A 24,083-nucleotide genomic window follows, 5' to 3' on the forward strand; every position below is an offset into this window, starting at 1 on the left:
TACACGATCAGAAATATTTTCCAAACAGATGAATTTGTCGTTCTTATCAGGGAAAGGCCAGCTGACTGTACTGACTTCAGTAGTTTTTTTGCCAGAATATAGACAGAAAAAATCAGCAGGTAAAACCTCAAAGAAAACCAGAAATCTATATTGAACAGGAACGGGAAACACTCTAAAACAATCCTAATCTAGAGTGCCACTAAACCCTTGTGCCAATTTTACACCAACACACTGAGAAATGTGACAAGATGCACAGTGTAGAACATATTAAATTCATATTTTCAAAGAGAAATAATATTTCTGACGTATGGAACAAGTTTAGGTGTCCCTGCTATCCTGTTACATGTTTTGGAACATTTTCGTTACAGACGGATCATATAGTTTTCAAAAGCTCCTGTCAGACAAGTGTGAGGCTCTTTCTGACATTTCAGGTTTCCCCATTTGATGTGCTGTGTCTGTATCAGCTGCTCGCATCCCATAATAGCTTGTAAGTAAGTTACCGCATGGAGCTTTAGCTCCAGGCATGGGCAAAGCTTACATTAGCTATGCATCTGAGCCGTACTAGTTCTCTGAGTGCTGAAGTCTTCCACTAAATGGCAGAGTACCAGAGACATGGTTTTTTGTGGTTATTTTTTTAAGGCCCGCTGAGTTGATTGGTAGGATATGTGTTCCTCTACAGTGAGAGGCTTTGCTCTTTAAAGACGCTTGACGGTAATCGCTGAGTTAATCCCGCCCAGATTGAAGCTGTATCGACGTGGAGGGAAGTGTGTGAATGTTGACATAGAGAACGTAGATGAGAGAAAGGGAACAGACATGCTGAGTCTGTAGTAGGTTCAGCCGACGGCTTTCTTTTACAAAGATTTGCAAGTTGTTGATGTGATGATAAAGGTTTTGTTGTTTTGTTTTTTAGGCAACAACAAGGAGGAGGAAGAGGCCATGATGCAGGAGTGGTTCATGCTGGTCAACAAGAAGAACGCCCTCATCAGGAGACAGAACCAGCTCTCTCTGCTGTATGTACACCTTTTCTTTTTATTGTTCTGTTAATGTAAAGCTGTTGTTTCATACAGTAAATCCTGGAAACATCTCGTCAGTATTAAACCACTGGATGAAACTCATTGAAGCCGGAGTGTTCTTCTGACTCCATTCAGCCCCTCTGTCTATCTGCTCATTGATTTACATGTGGAAAGGATATGAAATCAATAGAAATGTGGCAATCGCCACTCTATCTCTAGTCTCTTTGTATGTGGTCAGCTGCGACAGGTGGAGACACACACACACACACACACACCCTGCCACACACTGGCTTTTTCCTCATTTGCAGGATTTCAAAGAGAGCGAGTGGCTGGGAGATTGAAGTATTCATAATCACATTATATCGTGGGAAAGGAGAGGCTTTTAAAGTGGCCAATTGACAGAAGGGCTGATTATTAGCCCTTTCTGTTCTCTCTTTATGGGGCCGAGGAGAAAAGGCGGCTGTGAAGGACAAATTCTATTAGGGGCCGAATTAGCTCATTTTTTAATATGGCTGAAAGAGGAAAGAATTCAATTTGAGCTGCATAGACACACATCAGCCTCACATAGAGTTAAAACACGTACCTGTCACCACACTTCCCTGCAATTCCTCGTTTCTTCTTTCCAAACACACAGTTTGACCCAGGGCTGTGTGAGTGCACCATGAGTATCAGTTATGTGCAGTAGATTAATGCAAAGCGGGAGAAGGTTCGGGCAAGTGCCTGAATCGATGTTTATTGCAGGTTTCTTTAAGTACTTAATGATTTAGTCATTAACATATTGATGAACTTTGTGTGTGTGTGTTTTCGCTCTAACTTGCCACAGGGAGAAAGAGCACGATCTGGAGAGACGATTTGAGCTTCTGAACAGAGAGTTGAGAGCCATGCTGGCCATCGAGGGTAAGACACCCAGAAAAATCAGTTACCGTCTCAGTTTGTGGACGGATCAGCTGGATTATACCTCTCAGTTGGTCGTGTTGAGAAATAGGACTCATTTCACTGTTCTGATAGAAGAAACAATCACTGATGAAAGATATGAGCAAGACCAGAGTAGCCATTAATATTAAACAAAATACTATTTTAACAGTATTATGTTATTTATCCCAAAATATCGAACCTGATCTAATTGCTTCTATTTTAAACAGGAAAGCAAGAATTATTCCTACTGGTGCTTAAATAATATATGGATGTTTACTGTTTTAACTAATGCTGCATTAGCTGGTTCTTTAACCAGACCCTTTGCTATGGTAGAGCTGCTTAAAAGAAATGCTGCTTTCTTTCAGCCTCCTGACTAGAAGTGCTCAGCAACAGGTGGATGAGGGGCAATGCTGTGTTAAGGCCTCTACATAATCCACAAAAACAGAGAAATTTCTTAGAAAAAGACTATTTCCTCTGGCGAGGACATTTCATACTTCATGAGAACTTAATTGTAGAACCCCATGGGAAGTCCTCATTGGTCCCTCCCGCTGCGTTCACCAGTGTGATAACTACACCTCCTCTGCCCAGATAATCTGTCAAGTACAAGTTGCAACAGCTCCCAAACCATTGCAGCAAGAGCAGAACAATGTCATCTTGCTCTTGCAGTCCTGGGGGAGAGAACATGTTTTTCTGTTCTTGTGGAGTTTAAGGTACATCTAAAAAAAAATTGAATATTGTGAAAAGTTAATATGTTTTTGTCACTCATTTCAGAAAGTGAAACATGTATAGATTCATTGCAGGGTGAAATATTTCAAGCCTTTATTTCTTGTAATTGTGATGATAATGAAAACTCAAAATTCAGTGTCTCAGAAAATCTGAATATTGTGAAATATGGGAAACTCATAGACTCAACACCCTAATCAGCTGATTAACTCAAAGCACCTGTAAGGTTTCCTGAGCCCCTAATGGTCTCTCAGTTGGGTCAGTAGGGTACACAATCATCAACAAGTGACTGCACAGATGTCCAGAAGACACTCATCGACACCCTCCACAAGGAGGGGAAGACACAACTGTAGGTTGTTTACTGAGTGCTGTATCCAAGCATATTCATTGAAAGTTGAGTGGAAGAAAAAAGTTTTGGTAGTGAAAAGGTGCATCAGCAACGGGGATAACCTTGAGAGGACCGTTAAGCTAAATCCATTCAAGAATTTGGGGGAGCTTCACAAGGAGTAGACTGAGTTGGTGCATCAAGAGCCACCACACACAGACAGATACCAGACATGGGCTACAAATGTTGCATTCCTCATGTCAAGCCACTCCTAAAGCAAAGACAACGTCAGAAGCGCCTTACTTGGGCTAGGGAGAAAAGGAACTGGACTGCTGTTCAATGGTCCAAAGTCCTGTTTTCAGATTAAATTAAATTCTGCATTTCATCTGTAAATCAAGGTCATAGAGTCTGGAGGAAGAGTGGAGAGGCACAGAATCCATGTTGCTTGAAGTCTAGTGTGAAGATCCCATGTCACCTGCTGGTGTTGGTCCACTGGGTTTTTTGAAGTAAACACAGCCATCTACCAGGCCATTTAGAGTACTTCATGCATCCGTCTGCTGATGAACTTTATTGAGATGCTGGTTTGATTTTCCAGCAGGACTTGGCACCTGCCCACACTGCCAAAGGTACCAAAAGCTGGTTCCATCACCATGATGTGTTTTCAGTTCTTGATTGGCCAGCAGACTGGCCTGACCTGAACCCTAAAGAGAATCTATGGAGTATTGTCAAGAAGAAGATGAGAGACACCAGAACCAACAAGGCTGCTATCAAAGCAATCTGGGCTTCCATTACACCTCAGCAGAACCACCGGCTGATCGCCTCCATCCCACGCTGCATTGATGCAGTAATTCATGCAAAAGGAGCCCCAACCAAGTATCCATAGAATCCATAGAAATGAACTTACTTTCAGAAGCCTGACATTTCTGTTTAAAATATCCTTTTTATTGATCTGATGTAGTTTTCTGAGTCACTGATTTCAGGTTTTCATTATCTGTAAGACATAATCATCAAACTTACAAGAAATAAAGGCTTGAAATATTTCACTCTCTGTATTTAATCTATACAAGTTTCACTTTCTAAAATGAGTGACCAAAAATATTGAGCCTTTTAACAATATTCACATTTTTTTAGCATGTACCTGTATGTGGGGCCTTTACTTTATGCTCTCCACAGCTGGAGAAAACACCGAGCGCTCTGGCATTAAAACAACTTTAAACTGTAGGAACTGTATGACAGAAAACTGTTTAAAACCTTTACACACCTTGGTACTGGTAACCAGCCCATGTCTAGACTAAAGTGATCATTGTTTGTGTGTTTTGTTTGGAGTCCTGCTCATACTTTATCCAGATGTTGGCTCTTGATCCCTGTTCATTTAGGGCCTGAAGCAGAACCATTTAAATTCTGTCTGTTTCTCGAGGATTAAGATGCGAGGGATTTCACTCTGTGATACCTGATCAATGCTATCTGTTTCCGAGCCAGACCTGACTGGCTGGAGCCTGATTTGAAATCTAGCCACAGCTGCATTGAGAAAGGGTCTGCAATGAAAAACAGCAGTTTTAATACTGAAAGCCTGTTTAAATACACCACAAACAGAAAAAGCAGCCATTGTGTCGCATCAAAGTTGTCGGGGGGCCAGGGAAGTTTAATCCCCTTCGACTGCATCCTCTGTGGGAAAATGAACCTTTTGCCAATCAATGCTAATTGATTTTGCTTTTCGACATTGACCACCGCCGCCACCCTCTTTCCACAAACCCTACCGCTCCTCCCGGCCTTTGGGCAGCCATTGTAATTTCAGCGGGCAACTGATAAGCTACCTGCTCCATATTAAATCAATTGTAATTAGCAAGAAAGGGGTCCAGGCAGAGTGGGGGTTGATGAGGATGAGCACACATGCGTCTCTAAACAGGAGCTGCACAGCCTCCATCCATGTTGACTTGCTGCATGTTTCCTATCCATGTCTGCTGCATCCATTTTCTGGGTCATATTTGGGTGGATGCAGTAAAACATTCACACACGTCTTTGGTCTCAGACACATTGTGCAGATGTAAGACCAGCTTTAAAAACATTCAACCATCTCAACAATTAAACTTTAAGAGACATTTGGCTCTTACTAATAGATTCAGCTTTTGGATATTTTTTGACCATATTCAGAAAATTACTGTTTAGGTTTCATTAAGGTTTTGGTCAAATAGTTTTTGTTTTGCTGGCTAAAGATCATGACATGTCCCACTCTAATGTTCAGCTGAATATTCCACATATTTGCCGAGATAAGTCTTCCTGCTGCCTCGCCTTACTGGTAATTCATAGCTCAGACGGGCAGAAAACGTGTCCTACATCACATGGCTTTGGTTTCTTATAACTGTTGTAAGGAATTTAAAATATTTTCCTCTGAAGCCAGAAAATGCCTCGTTGTTCAGACCATTATGCAAAAGTCACACAGATTAACAGATTGTTTCAAACATATTCAACCTAATGTTTGTGATCATTTTTAGAATTAAACTCAGATTTCTGCAACTTGTTCAGCTAATGTGAACTCCTCCATTCAGGTTCACGATGAAACGTTCTGGTGTCGTCTGTGTCGGCGTAGCTCCTGTCAATGTGTGGATGTTCTGTGTTTTAGGGCCGAGCTGAGTTTTCAGGCGCTTTGTCGTTTTAAATATGCGTTGCTGAGTGGCTGTGAGCTCCTCTGAGTAGACACCTCTTTATATGTTGGGTTTGTCTGATTTGTCATTCTGCCCGTCTGTGTGTGTGTGTGTGTGTGTCAAGGTGTGAGAGCAGAGATACTGTGTGGAGAGGTGCTGTGTGTCGTGTCGCTGCCTTCCTTGCTGCCTTCATGTGGACTTGTTGGGTTTGCAGTTGACTAACTTATCAGCCGGCCTTCTCTTCCTCCCTAAGGGAGGCACTTAACATTCACCGGCTCGTCCTTTTCTGCAGCAGCCACAGATAGTCCCGAGCTGCTGGCAGGAAAGCTGCCGATGTGCGAGGATCTGTCAGCATCCGTGTGTTTGTGTCCACCTCTTTCCCCTCTGTGTGTGTGTGTACGTGTGAGCACACAGGTGTGTAGCTTTTATTTGGTGCTCAGGCAGGTCTATTGAGCAGTGGCCGGGGCGGCGAGTAATTGGTGATTTGGTTGGCCAGGCAATGACACAGACAGACAGAGATGAGAGAAGGTGAGAGAAAAACACATCTGTGATACACCTGCCCTGACACTCGCACACCCTGCTGAGAAAAATCTACGCCTGCAGTCAGTCAAACATTTCTCCATCTGTCACAACCTTTCAGTCACACCGGGTTGGACTGCAGTATATACCAACTGTGCAGGCCAGCCTGCAGAACCGCTAAAAGTCTGGAGGAAATATGCAAACAAGGAACCAATCATGAAAGGATTCTCTAAAAATGTAAACATTTTAGATTTAGGTCAGAAGGTGACAATGACACATTATATATTAAGGTTCTCTACCAGTACCGGTGGGGCGGTAAATGTTTTTCCTCTCTGAAGAGGAAGTTGCAGCACATTGAGAACCAGAATGAATCCAGCAGGGACTCGCTACCCGGATCAGGGTATATCACAGTCTTACAAAGGTTACGATTCAAAACCATTTCAAGCAGAAAGCCTCTGAGACACCAGGGTAAGTCCCCTAGTGACCAGAGTTTTCTCTAGCTGTTTACAGCATTGAATTGTGTTGTACTCCCCCTGGCCTGCTTGTTGCTGTCTGCTGCTGGTCAGCTGGCTGAAAGAATGCTCCCTTTTTTTACAAGCATAACAAACTGGGCTGTTTTGGGTTTGTTATCCTTGTAATACTCTGTGCAGCAGGAATGTTTGCCTGAAAACAAACAGGAAAATTAATTTAAAGGTTAGTTTAAAGGCTGTCAATTTAAAGGTTTTTGTTTAAGCTTATGTATTAAAATTACATTACACACAGTATATCACTAAAGTCAGTATTTTATTATATCATGGGACAACATTAAAGACATGACACTTTGATACGATGTAAAGTAGTCAGTGTCCAGCTTAATACCTCAACATACAGCCATTAATGTCAGAACCGCTGACAACAAAAGTGAGGACACCCCAAAGTGAAAATGCCCCAATTTTGTCTAATTAGCCATTTTCCCTTTCCTGGTGTCATGTGACACGTTACAAGGTCTCAGGTGTAAATGTGGAGCAGGTGTGTTAAATCCGGTGTTGTCGTTCTCACTCTCTCTCATACTGGTCCCTGGAAGTTCAACCTCTCACCTCATGGCAAAGAACTCTCTAAGGATCTGAAGAAAAATACTTGTTGCTCTACATAAATATGGCCACGGCTAAGAAGACCTCCAACGCCCTGACAATGAGCTGCAGCATGGTGGCCAAGAACATACAGCAGTTTAACAGGACAGGTTCTCTCAGAACAGGCCTTGTCATGTTTGACCAAAGAAGCTGAGTGCATGTGCTCAGCATCATATCCAGAGGTTGTCTTTTGGAAATAGAAGTTTGAGTGCTGCCAGCATTGCTGCAGAAGTTGAAAGGGTTGGGGGGGGGGTCAGCCTGTCAGTGCTCAGCCATACGCTGCACACTGCATCTAATTGGTCTGCGTGGCTGTTTTCCCAGAAGGACGTCTCTTCTGAAGATGATGCACAAGAAATCCTGCAAAAGTTTGCTGAAGACAAGCAGACTAAGGACATGGATTACTTGAACCATGCCCTGGGGTCTGATGGGATTAAGATAAACGGGTTTAGTTCAGATGGAGTCAAGCATGTGTAGCAGTAACCAGGTGAGGAGTACCAAAACAATGTGTCCTCTCAACAGTCAAGCATGGTGGTGAGGGTATCATGGTTTGGGGTTGCATGAGTGCTACCGGCTGTGCGGAGCTACAGTTTACTGAGGGAACCATGAATGCCAACATGTACTGGAGCATACTGAAGCAGAGCATGATCCCTTCCTATGGAAACTGGGCCACAGGGCAGTATTCAAACATGATAATGACCCCAAGCTCTGGTGAACTCCATGTCCAATAGAGTTAAGTCAGTGTTGGAAAATAATGGTGGGCACACAAAATATGAAAATCTGGGCACAATTTGAAACCTTTTCACTTTTCACTTTTGTTGCCAAGAGTGTAGACATTTTTGGATGTATGTTTTCCACGGTTAGACAAGGTGAACACTGACTACTTTATATTGTATCAAAGTGTCATATCTTCAGTGTTGTCCCATGAAAAGATAGATTTACAAATATGTGATGGGTGTACTCACTTTTGAGTGAGTACATGAATGTTACATTGTTTTGACAGCAGAAGTAATAATTAAGTTTCTGATTTAAATAACAGCATTTATATCATGCTTTGCTTCTGTTGTAAAACTTTTTGTAAATACTGTGATACCGTAGTATTACTAAGGATTAGTATATGGTGGGGACCTCATTCTTTAGGTACAAAACACAGTGTTACTATCAGAGCAGAGCATGATATTTTTATCATGTCAGCATCAGAGCGTCTCACACAGGTCAGTGAAGCCCCTTCAGTGTGAAAATAAAGTGCAATCTGATGCAGATGCTGTGTAAAACTCTGACATTTAGCGTCGGTTTCAAAGAGCAACTGTTGCTGATTGAAACATCAGGGCGAGCGGAAATTTTCAGCCTGGTGATGATGTCGTTTATGAGCATGCTCAGTGATGGCCACCTCCTTGTACCATCTTGGTGTGATGCCAGGCAGGGAAATGCCATCTGTATGCCACACTCATCTCCCTGCCACAAAATTGATCCACTATGCCCTCTTTATCTGCTTACCGATTCACACCTATGTGGTGTCTTGGCTCGCTTCAAGGGCCTGTGTGTATGTTTTAAAGTGGACACCCTCTCGCTGTCGAAAAGGGATTTATGCACAGCCGGGACCGCGAGTTCTCCCTGTTACGGTTTGATATGATAAGCCTTTTTTTATATGTTTAAAATCAATATGTAATCCTATGCAGGAGCTTATCCCTTTCCACACACACACACACACACACACACCACGTCATTTGTAAATCTATTTGGGCTTTGTAACACGTCGGGGCGGTGCGTTTCAGACCCTGATTGATTAGGTGCACTGTGCAATCCTATCACATGGGCAACTTTTGATGATGTCCCGACTCTTTCAGGGCTGTGAGTTGACTGAAACCAAAGATAACAAGTGTCTTAATGGGGAGTTAGGGACTGAGTGCCCCATGCAGACGGCCTGCTGCCAGGCTGTTATTAGTTGATGTAACATTAAAATTAACTATATCTTTCTCCTATCATTTTAAATCTTCTCATCACATCCTCTGCTTACCTTCCATTGTAGTTGTGCTTTAAAAGATCGTGAACCTTCCAGTGGTGAATGTTATAAATGACACGCTGTAGTGGAACAGGTGCTGAAATCCTGCAGGTGGTTCAGCTTCATCAACTTCCAGCAAGGTTTTAAGTGGCTTTCTTCATACTGTTCCTACAGTCTTCTTTGGCTTTATGAAGCAGAGTAGTGTAGCGATGCACCTCCCCCACCTGTTGCTGGCGACTGCTAATCACCTCGCTGAAAGGGTCATTGTTCTGGTGTACAAGCTAAAGCAGCGCCACTCATTACTCTGATGAAGGTTGAGGTTTGGTGGCTGACTGCAGGCTCTACCAGAGCAGACGTCCTGACTAACTAACCAGCTAGTAAACTGTCAGGGTTACTCTGTAAACAGCAGAGTAACCCTGCTGTTACTCTGATTGAAATCTAATCTGAGTTAACAGTGTTTATCCTAGATTATTGTTTATGTCAGTGTATAGTTTCATTTAGTTTTTAACAACTAAATGGAAGGTGAAAAATCACAGTATCATAACTGTAATTATGAATGTATTTTAGCAACAGTAGGAATAATTGTTGCTTTTCAGTTTTGAATCCAATCAATTAGATCCTGTGATGCAGTTTTGTTTTCTGTAAATATTGTAAAACTGTGGTATTTTTATCAATCTAATCTAATGTCTGGATGAGAATGCTTTCTGGATTATCATTGAGGAATAATTGTTCATATTTCTCATCGTTAACAGCCTTCGTTTTGAAATTAAGGTTCAACTAGCTGCATTAATGGGACAATTCTCAAACATGTGTTAGTGTCTGCATCGATAAAGTTTGTTTTTTAGAAAAAAACTCTTCTTTCAAGATTTAGTGACGTGCAACTTCACTGGTGCAACTTCACTGGTTACATGAGTAACTTTTATTAACCATTAACAGCTTATTTACCCGCAGATCACCAATCAGATCATTTTACCGGGTTTTTTTTTTGTGTAAAATCTATTTATTAAATGGAAGTTTTCTTTTTCAGTTTTTGGTTTATGAATCTTTTTTAATTTACTACTTAAAACACGTAAAAATGCCTTAAAAAAACTCAACAGAACACAGTTTATTTATTTCTTGCGATTTTCTGTAAAATTCATTGACTTTAATAAAGCTTTTTTGATTACTTGCACGTTCCTGGATCACAAGCAGTTTTACTGCTCAGGATCAATTAATATAAAGTATTATTGTCATAATGGCATTGGAGCGATTAAGACCAGTTCAAAAGTTCTGAGCTTATTTCAGGTTTTTCTAAACTGAATCAGTCATTGAAATGATTTTATGTGAAACTGATTAAGGCCTGATTTCATTTTTCTAACCTTTAAACATTGAATTCAGGGTTTGTTTTCTACTTCTTTACCTTTGCTTGTGACACAGCGGAAGAATCCGTTTTTATTTACCAGACGTTTTCCTTCGCCTGTTGTCTTTCTCTTCCTTTGGTGACACTTTTTGTCTCTTTATTCCATTTGGCCTTTAGCCAAGAGCAGCTTTTAGGGGCCTTTTCCAGAACAGAATAAAGCGGAAAGAGGAACGACAAAGAAATGACGGGGGATACGTTTATATTTTAGTGCTTGTGGGTGTAAAAGTCTCAGGAGATCTCTGCTCAAACGTTTTAACGTTTTGTTGTCATATTTAGTACGAGAAGGAGAACAAGGCAGGCAGCTGCATGTCGGGCGGTCTCGCCCGGCTTTGAGGCGACGCAGCTTTGGACCACTTTGCAATCTTGAATAAATTTAGTGCCGGTGAGAGCCGAGGCAGGCGGGGATGGAGGGAGAGAGGGTTTTGTACGGATTTGGGCCAGCACATTCTTGTGTGTTATGAGCAGGCTCACATGGTAACCGCTAGGCGTGCACGGTGAGGTTCATCTGAACACCTCCTAAGTCTTTAACCTCCCTCTACCTCTGACTCTCTCTCCCTCTCTCTCGCACTCTGATGGAGGGGGCGGAGCTTATGTGGGGGTGTGGAGTCGGGGGGTTGAGTGCCTGCAGGGTGTTTTGTTTGTTCCTCTGTCTCTGGTTACCCAGCCTGCCCCGCTCTAGTGTTGCCTGGTCACGTCTCTCATCGACTCTTTTTATTGTTTACCTTCCTAATGAGGGGGGCGGGTCCCTGCACCATGTGATTGACAGCAGTAATCCCCACCCCCCCACAGTCTGCTTCTTACCCCTTCAAGATTCGACCAGGATTTGGCTTTTTGGCTCTCTGTTGCTGTGAAGGAAGAGGAAGGAATTATCAACTTTTCTGTGGTTTTAAATGAGGGTTGTAAAAATTAATTTTTTTCCTTTCTGTGAGCCGGCTTATCGGGGAACGCTGTGGGAGAGTTATGGATCTGGCTGCACAAATTCCTGTCACACAATTGCCTAAATCTGATGACTCATCTCTGTTTCACTGATTGTCCCAGTTTCTCTGTATCCTAAATTACCACTTGTGTCAAAAAAGGGCAACCCACACAATGTTCAGAAGCAAGTTCAGACGTATTTATTAAGTGTTTGACGATTTCCGCACAGAGGGTGGGGAGTAAATTTGCTTCTTATGAAGTGAAAAAAGCCCAAAGAACAAGGCAAGAAGACGGGAACGCTGAGAGCCAAATATTGGGACTGTGTTTGTTTCGCTCCGTAGCTGACTTCAAAGGGACTAGCAGGGCCAATGGAGAGAGTGCAGACCTTTCAGGACCAACACACTGGGCCCAGCGTGACACTCTAACACACACACACACACACACACAGTCCAACTGCTGCAATTTCACTCGAAGGGAGGGAATATTTATTTTTAATAAAGCTCACTTATTTTGGGACTGACATTTCACAACATTCTTTTTCCTCTCGGATCAATAGCCGGTTAAATATTGATAGAGAGAAGTTGGCCTACAGAAGTCACGCAGCGCTTCAGCTGTGTTTGGATTCTCTCTAGGATGAAACGAAGGAGGGTTTGTGGTGGGGGGGACTTCTTCACACAGAGTGGTGGAGAAGCTGCAGATTTCCTGCCTTCCTTAAGCTGTGCGAAAGCTGAATAAATCTGCACATTCAAGTGTTGGTGTTCTTTATCTGAGCAGCAGAGACAAGGCGACTTCTGTGATCAGAACAAAGTCGGATCTCATTCAAAGTATGTGCCACACATGTTGTTCAGTCTTTGCAGGATAAATATGTAGAGCAGTTGTTGAAATGGTGCAGAAATGTTGTAATGACACTAATGTTTTAGGCTTTTAGGGGTGGAGGGATACAGGGAGGGAGGAGCGCTGCCATGGTGTTGGCTAAGCGTAGATCCGAGGGCGGCAGGCGGATATTTGAGCCCCAGGGGGAGTGGGTGCTCTCCTGTTGGCAGCCCCCCCCCCCCCTCCTCCAGAGGGAGGCTGAGGGGATTTGGATCAGGGACCCACCTGGGCCCTGTGGGGCCCCTTCCTGGAAAGACCCTGGAGAATTAGGACTGGCGTCAGGGGCTCACCTGCTTGTTTGTTTATTTAACTGAACAGACGAGGAAACAGTTTTCTCCAAGGTGACATTCAGATGAAAGAACTGTTTAAAAAGTTTCAACCAAAGATGTTTACCTTAATCATAATGTGACTAAAACATTTCATTGTTTCAGGCTAAAAAACAACTGAGTAGAGAAGTTCTGTTTGATCCAACATTTCCAGTTGTTCTCTGATTAATAATCAGGGCCTTGACAGTGGCAGCATGGTGCTGTGGGAATGTGAACCTTTGTATCTCTGTGAGCATCACGAAGTTGTGCAATAACCTAACAAGGTCACCGCATTACCTCTGCACACACAGAACCTGATGGAGAGTGTTTACATGTCCCATACGGGTCCCATTCACACACTGCTCCATCCTCAGAGCTGTTCTGGTCTCAGTCCAACAGGAGAAGATGATGAGGAGCTTTAATCAGCATGTTGTTGGTTTTCTGCAGAACGGTCTGAACTCCTGAAGAAAGTGTACAGAAATACTTTCATTGAAGATGTTGGGTTTTTTAGAGACGCAGGTTTTAAGGGTCATTAAATAACATTTTTTCCTTCAGGTGTCAAAATATCTTTGGGTGTCTCAAAGTCTGAATGTTCCTCTGATTTTGCAGACTGGCAAAAAACTGAAGCCCAGAAGAGACGAGAGCAGCTGCTGCTGGATGAACTGGTCATACTGGTCAACAAACGAGATGCACTGGTCAGGGACCTGGACGCCCAGGAGAAAGAGTAAGTTACTGACAGAACAATCAAGAATGGAAATGTTACAGAAAAAGCAGTCTGAAGCAGTCGAGGTTTTTCAGGCCTCTGCTGCTCGTTTTTCCTGACAATCCTCCCAGAAAGTGTTCCTGAGTCTACAGTGTTCCACCTGGCCTGCAGCTCACCTGCAGGGGTGGGATCCCTTCCAGATCCGTGGTGCCAGGAGGGTGAAAGGTCAGAGCGTGGCCCCTGGCACGAGGCCACCATGGCACCAACAGCGTTACCTGTGTCTGCCTCCCCCCACCACACTGACACACACACACACACACACAGCCCCTTCAAGACTTCTGATCTTTTGATGTTTGTCGTCCGCAGGGCCGAGGCAGAGGACGAGCACCTGGAGAGGACGCTGGAGCAGAACAAAGGCAAGATGGCAAAGAAAGAGGAGAAGTGTGTCCTTCAGTGATCATCAGTGAACAAACCAACAACTGTAGCCGATAAAAGAAATGTATCATCATGAATATTCTCACTTTTACTATTGTTTGATAGCAGCTTTTAGACATTTCTGTCAGTTCTTGGAATCCTGACGAGGTTTTTAGTCCAATTAACAGCAGAGACTGAAACTTTGCACCAACTTTATGCGGACTCACGGTTCTACTTTGATTTTTTTTTTTTTTTTTGTTCATTTTAACTCAAGGTTATTAAAAATGGTACCTTTATGTAATATAAATATCTCTTTGAGACGAGCGCAGAGCAGATAGGGTGATGTTTGTAATGATGCTGCAGCACAGCTTCCTTTGGCTGAATGTGGACACCAGGTACAGCACAGCTGGGTTCCATCATCATCTCCAGATAATACGTTTTTTAAGAAAAGAACAGAAAAAAAGAGATCGGTTCTTTATTACTTGACTTTTAGTTGCATCACTTTTTAACTTGTAAAATATCTGAACTGCATTACTGTTCATGTAAATCTTTCCTATTGTTTATTTTTTATTGTCTTGGCTTCAAACCAAAAGAAATAGTAAAGAAAAAAATAATTCTTGTATATTTTCATCCACGATCTGCTTTCCACATCCTCCTTTAAATCACTGCAGTCTGAAACAGCAGATTTCTATATTATTTATTGTGGTTTGTCCTATAAGCTGCGTGTGAGTGAGTATCCCATCACATTTCATGTGCGTTTTTGCTCAGCAACTTTTTGGTTCCTATTTATTGTTTTCAGAAGAGGAGGAAAATATGCTTCCACTTGCATCTCGTAGAGCTCCACATGTCCTTTACCTGTGAACATGTATCTGATTATTTATTCCAGTCATAACCCAAGTCTCCAGTAATAAAGTCTTTATGATTTCATACTTCAGAACAAGTTTTGTGGAGTGTTTTGTACCAGTCAAAGCGGGTTTCTGTTTTAAAAGGTGAATGTTTTAAATGTCCTTGTTTTAGTCATCTGATATGAAAGCCCCCCCCCCCCCCCCCCCCCCCCCCCCTCTATCTGTAGGTTTAACCTCCTGTTCAGTATGATCCCAGCTGGACTGTTAGTCTACTTTGGGCTCATTTTAATAAAATGCGCATTTTGGCGGATGGAAGTGGCCGCTGTCGCCTTTTATTAGTCGGACCTCTGAGCAAGACTCCTGCGGTAGGTGTTTTTATGTTAAATGGGCGTTTGGGGTTTTATTTTAAGTGTACAGTTTCCACTGAAGGAGATGTTTTATATCCTTTTATATCGGAGCGGATGTCCCCTCCGTCTGGGCCGCTGCTGAGCGCGTCTGAGACGCTGGGCCGACCTGGACAGGACCGAGGAAACTTTACATCCGTTATATATACTTTTTAAATTGACGGTATTTAAGTTGCACTAATACCCTGACGCACAGGCAGACGCCGAACCGAGCTGACCTGTGAAATGTGGCCCCCGAAGCGGGGCTATAAGCGCAGGATGAGCGCGGGTTTACCCTCCTCTCCGTCCCCGCAGGCAGCCCTCCTATCCGCGCTTAAAGCTGTGAAATCGGTTGTGACAGCAGACGTCCTCGGCTTCTCTGATACTTTTCAAATTAATTTGCTGATTTGTTTCTTCTCTGCTTGGGACCGACTTTTTGCGCGCACGTTACGCGCGGTGCGTCCCCGGAGGCGCTTTGTTTTACGCTCTGTGTGTTTAAACCTTAAAAATAATTGACTGTCCCTTCGAGTTAAGTTCAAGCATTTACAAACATTTGTCTTTAATATATATATATATATATTATATATATATATTTCCAGACAGAGTTATTGATGCACCAAACTTTACTTTTTCCTTTGGATTTATCGAAGTTTTAAGCTTGTTATAGTTCATTTGAAACGCGCTGATGGGATTAAAAAAAAAAAAATCATAGGGCTATAATAATAACCAAAATATTTTAAGCGAATTAAATACCTGGAATGATTGTTTCTTACCTCTGCGGCATCACTCATTGGCTATGGAGAATTGATCAATGTTCCAGCTGCAGCAGGAAGAGGGGCAAACATCTGGATCCAGTCTCCTTTCTTCCGTAAAAAGCGCCTGATTTGCGGGAGCTCCGCTACGTTTTCCCGGGCCTCACAGGTGCTGCGCGCCGCTCGGCCTCCGCGGCTCGGTGAGAGGCGCACCTGAGGGACAGAACTCCGGCTCGACGTGCGGCGGGACGGAAGCTTCCCGCAACAAGCCACTCCGAGGTTTATGCATCATGGTTTTAAGAAGCACCGACAACATCCCCGCAGATCCGCGCTTCTTGAAATCCTCCCGGCTGAAGGGACAAAACTTTTCTCCCCCCCTCCTCTCCTCTCCTCTGCTCTGCTCTAATCCCAGGCTTTACCAGCTCAGCATTAAGAAAATTCAACTGCAATGTGGGATTAGACAAAATACTCTTATTACAAATAGCTTGGTGCAACTTGATAACTTGATACTTGTTCAGGGGGGGTTATCTGGAGGTCCCGCACCGAGAAAGGAAGAGGAAAACTAGAAATGTGAGGGGGGATGTCAGAATAAGCCGTCTCTTTTGTGTTGGGAAGGCCATATTTGTTGAATGGCCTTTTTGCATAATTTAACGGAGCCTCTGTGTGTGTGTGCGCTTGTGAACAGGAGGGGTGCTGGTATTTGGATCTTTGGCGGGCCTCTGACTGCTTGGACTTCAGAACTAAAATGCAGAAAAGGGTTCGGGAAAGGGTTTGACCTCTTTTAAATCACCTTTCATTTTTTCCCTGCTTCTTTCATGTCTGATTTTGATCTGATTTGATCCCGTGTGTGTGCGTAAAATGCGCCCTATTAAACGCCTCCTTTCATGCAGCATCACTGCAGGCCTCAACACACAACCTGCAACATTTATCTGTGTTTCTGCTCATTTATGCTCAGCTTTAACGCGTAAAGACGCGATTTCCACCCCAGTACCTGGCTTTATTTTATTTTATTTAAATTTAGAGGTTCACCAATGTAAATCGTTTTTTTTTTTTTCTCCCCGTTGTTGACCTTCACCAATAAGAAGGTCAGAAAATTTAAACCCATTCATCTTAAAAGGTTTTGCTTTTTAAAACTGAAACGGGATGCGACGCAGCTTCTGCTGATTTCTTTCCCCCCATTCCTCCGCAGTGAGTTGGAGGTCTTTCCCTATTAAACTTTACGTCAACCATCCACAAATGTAATTCTAAATGGGGATTAAACCTCATTAATATTCATGAGATTTGTCTCTCTCTGTGTGTAAGTGTGTGGAGAGGGAAAAAAGGGAGGGGGGGGGGGGAATCAATAAAAATCAAGATGGATAAATTAAACTTCTCTCCGCCTGGTTTTATCACTCCACTTTTTTTATAAATATGAAAAACAACTGAGTTTTAAAAAGGAGATCAAATGAAGCGTGTGGGGAACCAACAACCCAGAAGCTGTTCTAAGTCTCTGAAAGCCAAATTCTCCCAAAAATGTCTTCCTGTTTTTAAATTCTGGAGATAAGACCTGCAGATGATCTGACCCTTAAACAATAACGGAGGCATTAAGTTTAAATAAAAATAAACTCCCATATGTTTAGTTTTATTTGAAGTTTCCCATCACATCTTCTTTGCAAGTATCTTCCTATAAATGCAGTTTCTTCCTTTTGGCGCACAGCAGAGCGCAGGCCTGGCCGCTCCTGCAGGCCTCTGAATCGTTTCCATCTTTTAGAAAACCGCTCCGAGCTTCCCCTGCTCTCCGGGATCGGCTGGTGGATGAGGTGCAGTGGAAGGGGTGGAGGTTGGGCGGTGTTCTCCTCTGGCCGCATCCCCGCCCATTGGCGGCCCGCCCCGTCCGTCACGTCCACCAGCTCAACTTGATTGGCTGCGGGAGGCGGATCCCGCAGGTGATCCTCCGCTCATAGAGGCGCGGGGCGGAGAGAAGGTGATCAATCTCCATCCGTCTCCATTAGAAATCACCTTTAACAGCCTGACAGACGACGACGAGCCCCCCTGAAAAAAGCAAATGAGTTTGATTTGTGCGGCTGTAAAAACGCCCGGAACCGCAGCGAGGACGCGCTGAGCTGTCTGCGCCTTTTTTATCCGTGATGCCGCTGGCTTTGCGCGCTGTTGTTTGGTTTTGAGCAAGTCTGCGACTTCTTCTGCAGACTTCCTCCTGCTGGATAATTTTACTCGCCTCTCGTGGTCCGAGGGCTCGGGAGGAAAGAAGGAAGGAGTGAGTGAAACAAGGTAAAGTATTATTTTAATACTTTAATTAAACTCGAACTATTTTTTGTTTTGGTTGTCTTTGAGTTAAAGCGACAGAAACTAATTGAATTTTCATCCGTGAGAATCTCCCGCAGATTTATCAATTAATCCCGCACTGTGAAGGACTTCCAGCTTTCCTCCAAGAGTGCAGATCATTTTCATATTTCAATTCCACTTCTTCCCTTTGAGTTTTTTTTTTTTTTTTTGGAGTTGTTTAACTGAGCGCAGTTGGCCATTAAAGTGTGTGAAGCACTCGGTAGATAATTGCAGAGGCGTGTTTTGGTTTTTGTTAATTTATTTCCCTGATAAGAGCCCTTGTGAAACGCTCACTCTCTCTCCCCGGAGGTCTAATCTAAATTCTAATGGAGTTCATTTTCACCGAGATGTCGTCTTTCTCTGACCTGCCGGCGCTGGAATACACGTTGGGTTAGTTGGGTTTTGGTTCGGTCGGTTAGGGCCTCATTGTTGGAAAATAATCGCGCTAATTTAATTCACGCTTCTTTGCGTGTTTTGGTTCAGATGAGGAGTAAAGAGTGAAAATCTAACCTTTTTTTTTTTTTTTTTTTATTCTATGGATGCAAAAGTAAATTAGTTTATTGTTTCAAATATTTAGATTTGCTTGTTAATATTAGAATTAAGTAAATTTAATAACTACAGCGTCTACAACATATCTACTAATTAATAATTTCTTTGGAGTAAATATGTACAATTTTTAATGTGGTTTGTATGAGTTATTTCTATTAATTAGATTGATTTACGGCATGTTTAGGACGGAGTTATGGCGTTTTAATGCAGCTGGCTGCAGCCGTGGAGAAAATGCAACGAGCAGAAATAAAACGATTCTGCAGAAAGGCTTGAGTTATGATCTTCATAAAATACCAAACACCTCCAGAATCTGTGCATATTTCTAATTAATGTGCAAGTGTTTGTTTGGTCGAGGTGGTGAAAACACACCATAACTCACACACACTGGAGCTTGACTCAGCTGGCTGCAGTTTTATTCTGAAACTTTGCTTTTATTAGACGAAATCATTTCAATTGACTTTACTGAACGATCCAGGATTTTTGTTTTGCAGGGCGGTGCGTGTATTTTTTTTTTTTTAAACAAGATGTGCACAAAGCGCTAAACTCTAAATAATTGTCACTTGAAAATCAAATTTTAAAGAGTTACTAAATGCGCGCATGGATGTCGATAATTACAGCCTTTTAAATAGAGATAAATGCTGGTATAACGAGATAGAAACGACAACTTTACATCATCCGTACCTGCAGCTCCACTCAGTCCACTTTCTTCCCCTGAGCTTTCACAATTTAAAATGGAGATATTATTGTAAATCCTTTTATTCTTCAATTGTTTTCAATGATGTGTTTTGGAGACTCGTCCACTTTTTTTTTTTTTTTTCTTTTTATAATATTTTTTGTTTAGTGCGCGTTATGATTAATGAGGCATAAAAACAGGTATTAAGATGTTTATAACTGCGTTTGTATTTAATTAGTGCTTTCTGTCTTTCAGGCCCACAGAAAAATGTTTTTTATTTTTTATATTTATTTGTTTTTGCTCAAATTTGATCAATTAACGCGTTATCTGGTATTTGTTTTGAGCTACAACAACATTTAATTCCACTTTGGGAAAGTATTTTCAAATGGAATTGAATTATTAATTTAAACGTAAGGCTCATTTCATGCAAAAACGCTTTGGTTTGACTAGACTTATGTTAAACTGTGATATTATCATCATCCTTGTTCTCCCTGTGTGCGCAGTGACTTGGATCGGTCCCCTGCTCCGTCAAGCTGCAGCATCGGGGGAAGCTGAACCACTGGCCTGAGCTGGGTGGAGCAGTGACCGCCTGTAGCATGATGTCCTACCTCAAACAGCCCCCCTATGGGGTCAATGGCCTGGGGCTCAGCGGCGCTGCCATGGACCTGCTGCACCCCTCGGTGGGATACCCAGGTAGGAGCCCCGGCACGTCCAAACACTGTTAATGTGCTCCTGGGTGCAGTTAGATCACCCTAAACTACTACTCTACGATTCGGCCTGAAGTTTGATGGTGAACATAATATAATTTAAATCGGGTTAAAGCTGTCCTGGCAGTGTGAACGAACTCAACTTAAACTAGTTCATATAGCTCGGTTTTTACTTTCCATTTCACCATGTCCGACTTCATCACACTCTGTGATATCCACCGTGTTTCCACCTTTTTTTGACCGTGTTTCGTGCCTCTTGGCCCGTGTCTGTTTTCCCGCAGCGACTCCCAGGAAGCAGCGGAGGGAGCGGACCACCTTCACCCGCTCGCAGCTGGACGTCCTGGAGGCTCTGTTCGCCAAAACCCGGTATCCAGACATCTTCATGCGGGAGGAGGTGGCGCTGAAAATCAACCTGCCGGAGTCCCGAGTCCAGGTAAATTAAAACAAACTACCAAAGTTAAAAAAAACAAAAAAAAAACTAAATACGTTGAATTAAAAAAAATAATAATAATAAAACAAGCAGGCGGTTTATTCTCTGCCGATTCTCTGACCTTAAATCAAAATTGTAATTTAGGTTATTTTTACTTTATAATGAACCTATTTTATTCTTTTACATGCAACAATTCGCTGCTAAATAATATTTCTAAATTGTTGTGAATTATCAGATTAAAAAACGTGAAACAAAGAGCAGAAATGTCCTGAGATTGATTTTACCGTTAGTGACGTCATTTATTCTAGAACATTTATTAGCTAGCAGTTAACTTTAGCTAGCTAGCAGCGGTTAACCGTCCGGTATTTTAATATTTTCGTCCTATTCGCGCAAAAAAATGTCACAGAATTACTTTACTAAATATTCTTAAAAATATTTAATTAAATAAAGTATTAGAGACCTGAATGAGGAAATTATATTAATATTTTAGATTAATTTTGTGATTTGACACTCTCTAAGGAGCTAAGTAATTAATCTGTAAAGCAATAAAAGCCTAAATTATGACTAAATTAATTAATGGCCCATAAAACACTGGCTCAGTTACTGGGAAAATACCACAACCACCTTTTAAAATCAGTGAGGTTTGCTAGTTTAGATGAGCAGCTGGTTTAACTTGGTTACCTGCACACAATTTTAGTTCAGATAACAGAAAATTCATAATAAATTGCATTTGTTGTTTAATGTATTTATCACTGGCTGATGTTTATGATGTAATTTGATCTGATATGTAGGAACTATAAGAACGTTCCCTGGGAATACTGCACACACACTGAAGTGCACCAGTACAATGCCAAACAAATACTACTCTTAAAAGGCATAATGGGGGGAAACCAAGGCCTCTGTCTCACAGTTTGAGTTATTTTCAGAATGTGTGTTTGTGAAACAAAATGCTCGACAAGATCCTACCCTCTCAGTGCTCTAGAGTTACCCTACTGTGTGCTGAAACTCAATAGCCTGTTATCTTAGAGCCGTCTACCAGGTATGAAATTAGACCCCTGGCTGATCCAAGCTAAGGGGTTGAGGTGGAAATGAACCTTGATGGATAATAACCCTCAATTTTCCTCCATAATGTACTCCCAGCATGGCCTAGGAGTTTTTTTCTTTCATATTTTTTTTTCTCATGACATGCTCAGGTTGTTAACTCCTGCCTGGTGTTTTTTGGTCGTAGGTGTGGTTCAAGAACAGGAGGGCCAAGTGTCGCCAGCAGCAGCAGAGTGGCAGCAGTGCCAAAGCCAGGCCGCCTAAGAAGAAGTCGTCTCCAGCTCGGGAGAGCACTGGATCAGAGAGCAGTGGCCAGTTCACCCCTCCTGCTGTCTCCAGCACGGGCTCTTCCTCCTCTTCCACCTCATCCACCAACCACACTGGTCCTGCAGCGCTCAGCAGCACCTCTACCTCCATCAGTACAGTCTCCTCCATCTGGAGCCCTGCTATCTCTCCAGGAAACGCCCCTGCTCCTGCCGTTGCCCCACTTCCAGAGCCCGGACCTCCGTCTAATGCCTCCTGTATGCAGCGTTCAATGTCGGGATCTGCTGCTGCTGCTACTTCCTACCCTATGTCCTACAACCAGACACCGGGCTACGGCCAGGGCTACCCCGCCCCCTCCAGCTCCTACTTCAGCAGCGTGGACTGCGGGTCCTACCTGGCGCCCATGCACTCGCACCACCACCCCCACCAGCTGAGCCCCATGACGGCGTCCTCCATGCCGGGCCACCCGCACCACCACATCAGCCAGTCGTCGGGGCACCACCACCACCACCACCACCAGGCCTACGGGGGCTCCAGCCTGGCCTTCAACTCCTCTGACTGCCTGGATTACAAAGAGCAGACTGCAGCCTCTTCATGGAAACTCAACTTTAATGCCACGGACTGCTTGGACTACAAAGACCAGGCCTCCTGGAGGTTCCAGGTCTTGTGATCAGCCTTTTCTTGGCCCTTTCCCTTCCTGCTCCCTCTTCTTTCATTTCACTTTTCCAGATTAGTTTGTTGGTTGTTATAAAAACAAAGAATTTATGAACCATAACAGAACGAAAGCAGCAGGGATGCTCAGCAGTCGAACAGCTTTTTCCACCCACTTGTCCTCCGTATCTTAAAAGAGAAAAACACAAAAAAATATATTGTTGAGTTGAGCCTCGGGAGCAGGAGCTTTGTGACGATGACGAGCGGCTTTATAAAATGTGGAGGAGCTTAAACTGTTTTACGAAAATAACAGAAGTTATTTCAACAAACTCCTTTGACCACCAGCCCTCTGGATGAGAGGAATATGTTCCCCTCTGGTGCACCGACGGGAACAAACTGTCTGCCATGCCCCTTTTACCTCCAAACCCATCAAATTCTGTACAGTTTTTATTTCTCAAATTTGTTATTTTAGGACAACAGAGATTTTTAGTCAGCTACAGCGAGGAGCTGAAATATGTAAATATCTATTTGGGTCAGTTACAGTGACCATGTTTAGTTGTTTTCTTTTTCTCAATTTGAAATTGTTTATAACAACTTTGGGAGGAAAAAAAAAAACCCAGTATGTAAATCTTTCTAAATATTCCAAAGATGATAAATTGGCCATGAAGTTTAGCTTTTTCACGTGGTTTTATTCAGAAAAAAAATGGAAAAAATTGAGATGTCTTGGATTTGAGAGAGAAAAAAGGCTTCTGACCGGATCCAGACATTATTCCAGCCTTTACGTTTTCCAACTAGATCTCCTCTCTTGAGCATTGTGGTAATATCGGACATGTTTGAACCGCAGCACTTGGCTTGATTATTGAGTCAAAGTAATTTTTTTTTTTTTTTTTTTTTTTGGAGGGTAAATGTGGATTTAATGCTCCAAAAGAGAGTGAGATGTTGAATGTATCTTAAAGGCAACCCCACCTGCATACATATTCATCCAATAAAGATCCCTTAAGTCAAAATTAATTTTTCATAAGTGGATTCTGTCTGAGTTTGGCTCCCAGTGGGGCGCTTTCTTCATTTATTTCATTTTCTAGATACTTGTACATACGCAAATTACAAAATCTCCACTGCTGTTTCCTGCCATTTGAACTAGTCACAGTTTTATTTAAAGGCTTGTTTATTTTGTTTCTCTCTAATTATAGCGAGGTAAATGCAAATTAGTGTGTAATTAAAACAAGCCTTGAACGCATGTTAGAGAGCGGCTGTTTAATCCTCCCTCCCTCCCTTAAATTGAAACACTAACGTCTCTCCTTGCTTTAGGGAGGCTAATGGTATTTATTTATTTTTATTTTGACTGCCGTTTAAAAAAAGGAAGCCGGAAGACATTTGATCGAGGCGTAATTGAATGCAGCGCAGTAATTGCGTGATAATTACTCCTGGTTTTTTCAAAATAACCCGCAGGAATCTCGGGGTCTCTGATGCGGTAATTACGGAGGTGGGGCCAGGTTAGGGGGTCACATGTAAGGGTGTGTTTGATGCGTTTATTCTCACAGGCCACAGAGAGGCTGGGAAAGTTAACAAAAATAAAGGATGGCGGCAGTTCTTCAGAAGGCCGCACTGAGCA

General features: G+C 42.7%; 2 protein-coding genes and 1 long non-coding RNA gene across 11 annotated transcripts in view; 2 read left to right on the forward strand and 1 right to left on the reverse strand.

The window, feature by feature from the left end:
• The window catches only part of ehbp1 (EH domain binding protein 1), a 175,073-nt gene extending 160,285 nt beyond the window's left edge, over nt 1-14,788 (forward strand). For all 8 annotated transcript variants that reach the window (XM_047350685.1, XM_047350683.1, XM_047350687.1 and 5 more), the window contains 4 exons: nt 911-1,010; nt 1,837-1,910; nt 13,347-13,461; nt 13,807-14,788. In XM_047350685.1, the coding sequence (XP_047206641.1) occupies nt 911-1,010; nt 1,837-1,910; nt 13,347-13,461; nt 13,807-13,897 (380 nt within the window). In that variant the 3' untranslated portion in view covers nt 13,898-14,788. The remainder of the gene's footprint in view (nt 1-910; nt 1,011-1,836; nt 1,911-13,346; nt 13,462-13,806) is intronic.
• Nucleotides 10,900-16,590, reverse strand: LOC124858621. The gene is made up of 3 exons (XR_007035887.1): nt 15,856-16,590; nt 13,617-13,840; nt 10,900-13,441 (listed from the first exon to the last, which is right to left on the reverse strand). It is a non-coding gene; the product is annotated as an uncharacterized LOC124858621 (long non-coding RNA).
• On the forward strand, nt 15,045-23,482 carry otx1 (orthodenticle homeobox 1). 2 transcript variants are annotated; one of them, XM_047350693.1, is made up of 4 exons: nt 15,045-15,064; nt 19,882-20,071; nt 20,367-20,518; nt 21,744-23,482. In XM_047350693.1, exons 2-4 carry the CDS (start codon nt 19,975-19,977, stop codon nt 22,488-22,490), a joined length of 996 nt encoding a protein of 331 aa, XP_047206649.1. In that variant the 5' UTR covers nt 15,045-15,064; nt 19,882-19,974; the 3' UTR covers nt 22,491-23,482. The 2 variants fall into 2 exon arrangements, with proteins under 2 accessions (XP_047206649.1, XP_047206648.1); XM_047350692.1 differs by lacking the exon at nt 15,045-15,064 and adding an exon at nt 17,427-18,102.
• The last annotated feature ends 601 nt before the right edge of the window (nt 23,483-24,083 follow it).

The sequence above is a fragment of the Girardinichthys multiradiatus genome, chromosome 22, assembly GCF_021462225.1.
Source record: "Girardinichthys multiradiatus isolate DD_20200921_A chromosome 22, DD_fGirMul_XY1, whole genome shotgun sequence".
NCBI classification, from domain to species: domain Eukaryota; kingdom Metazoa; phylum Chordata; class Actinopteri; order Cyprinodontiformes; family Goodeidae; genus Girardinichthys; species Girardinichthys multiradiatus.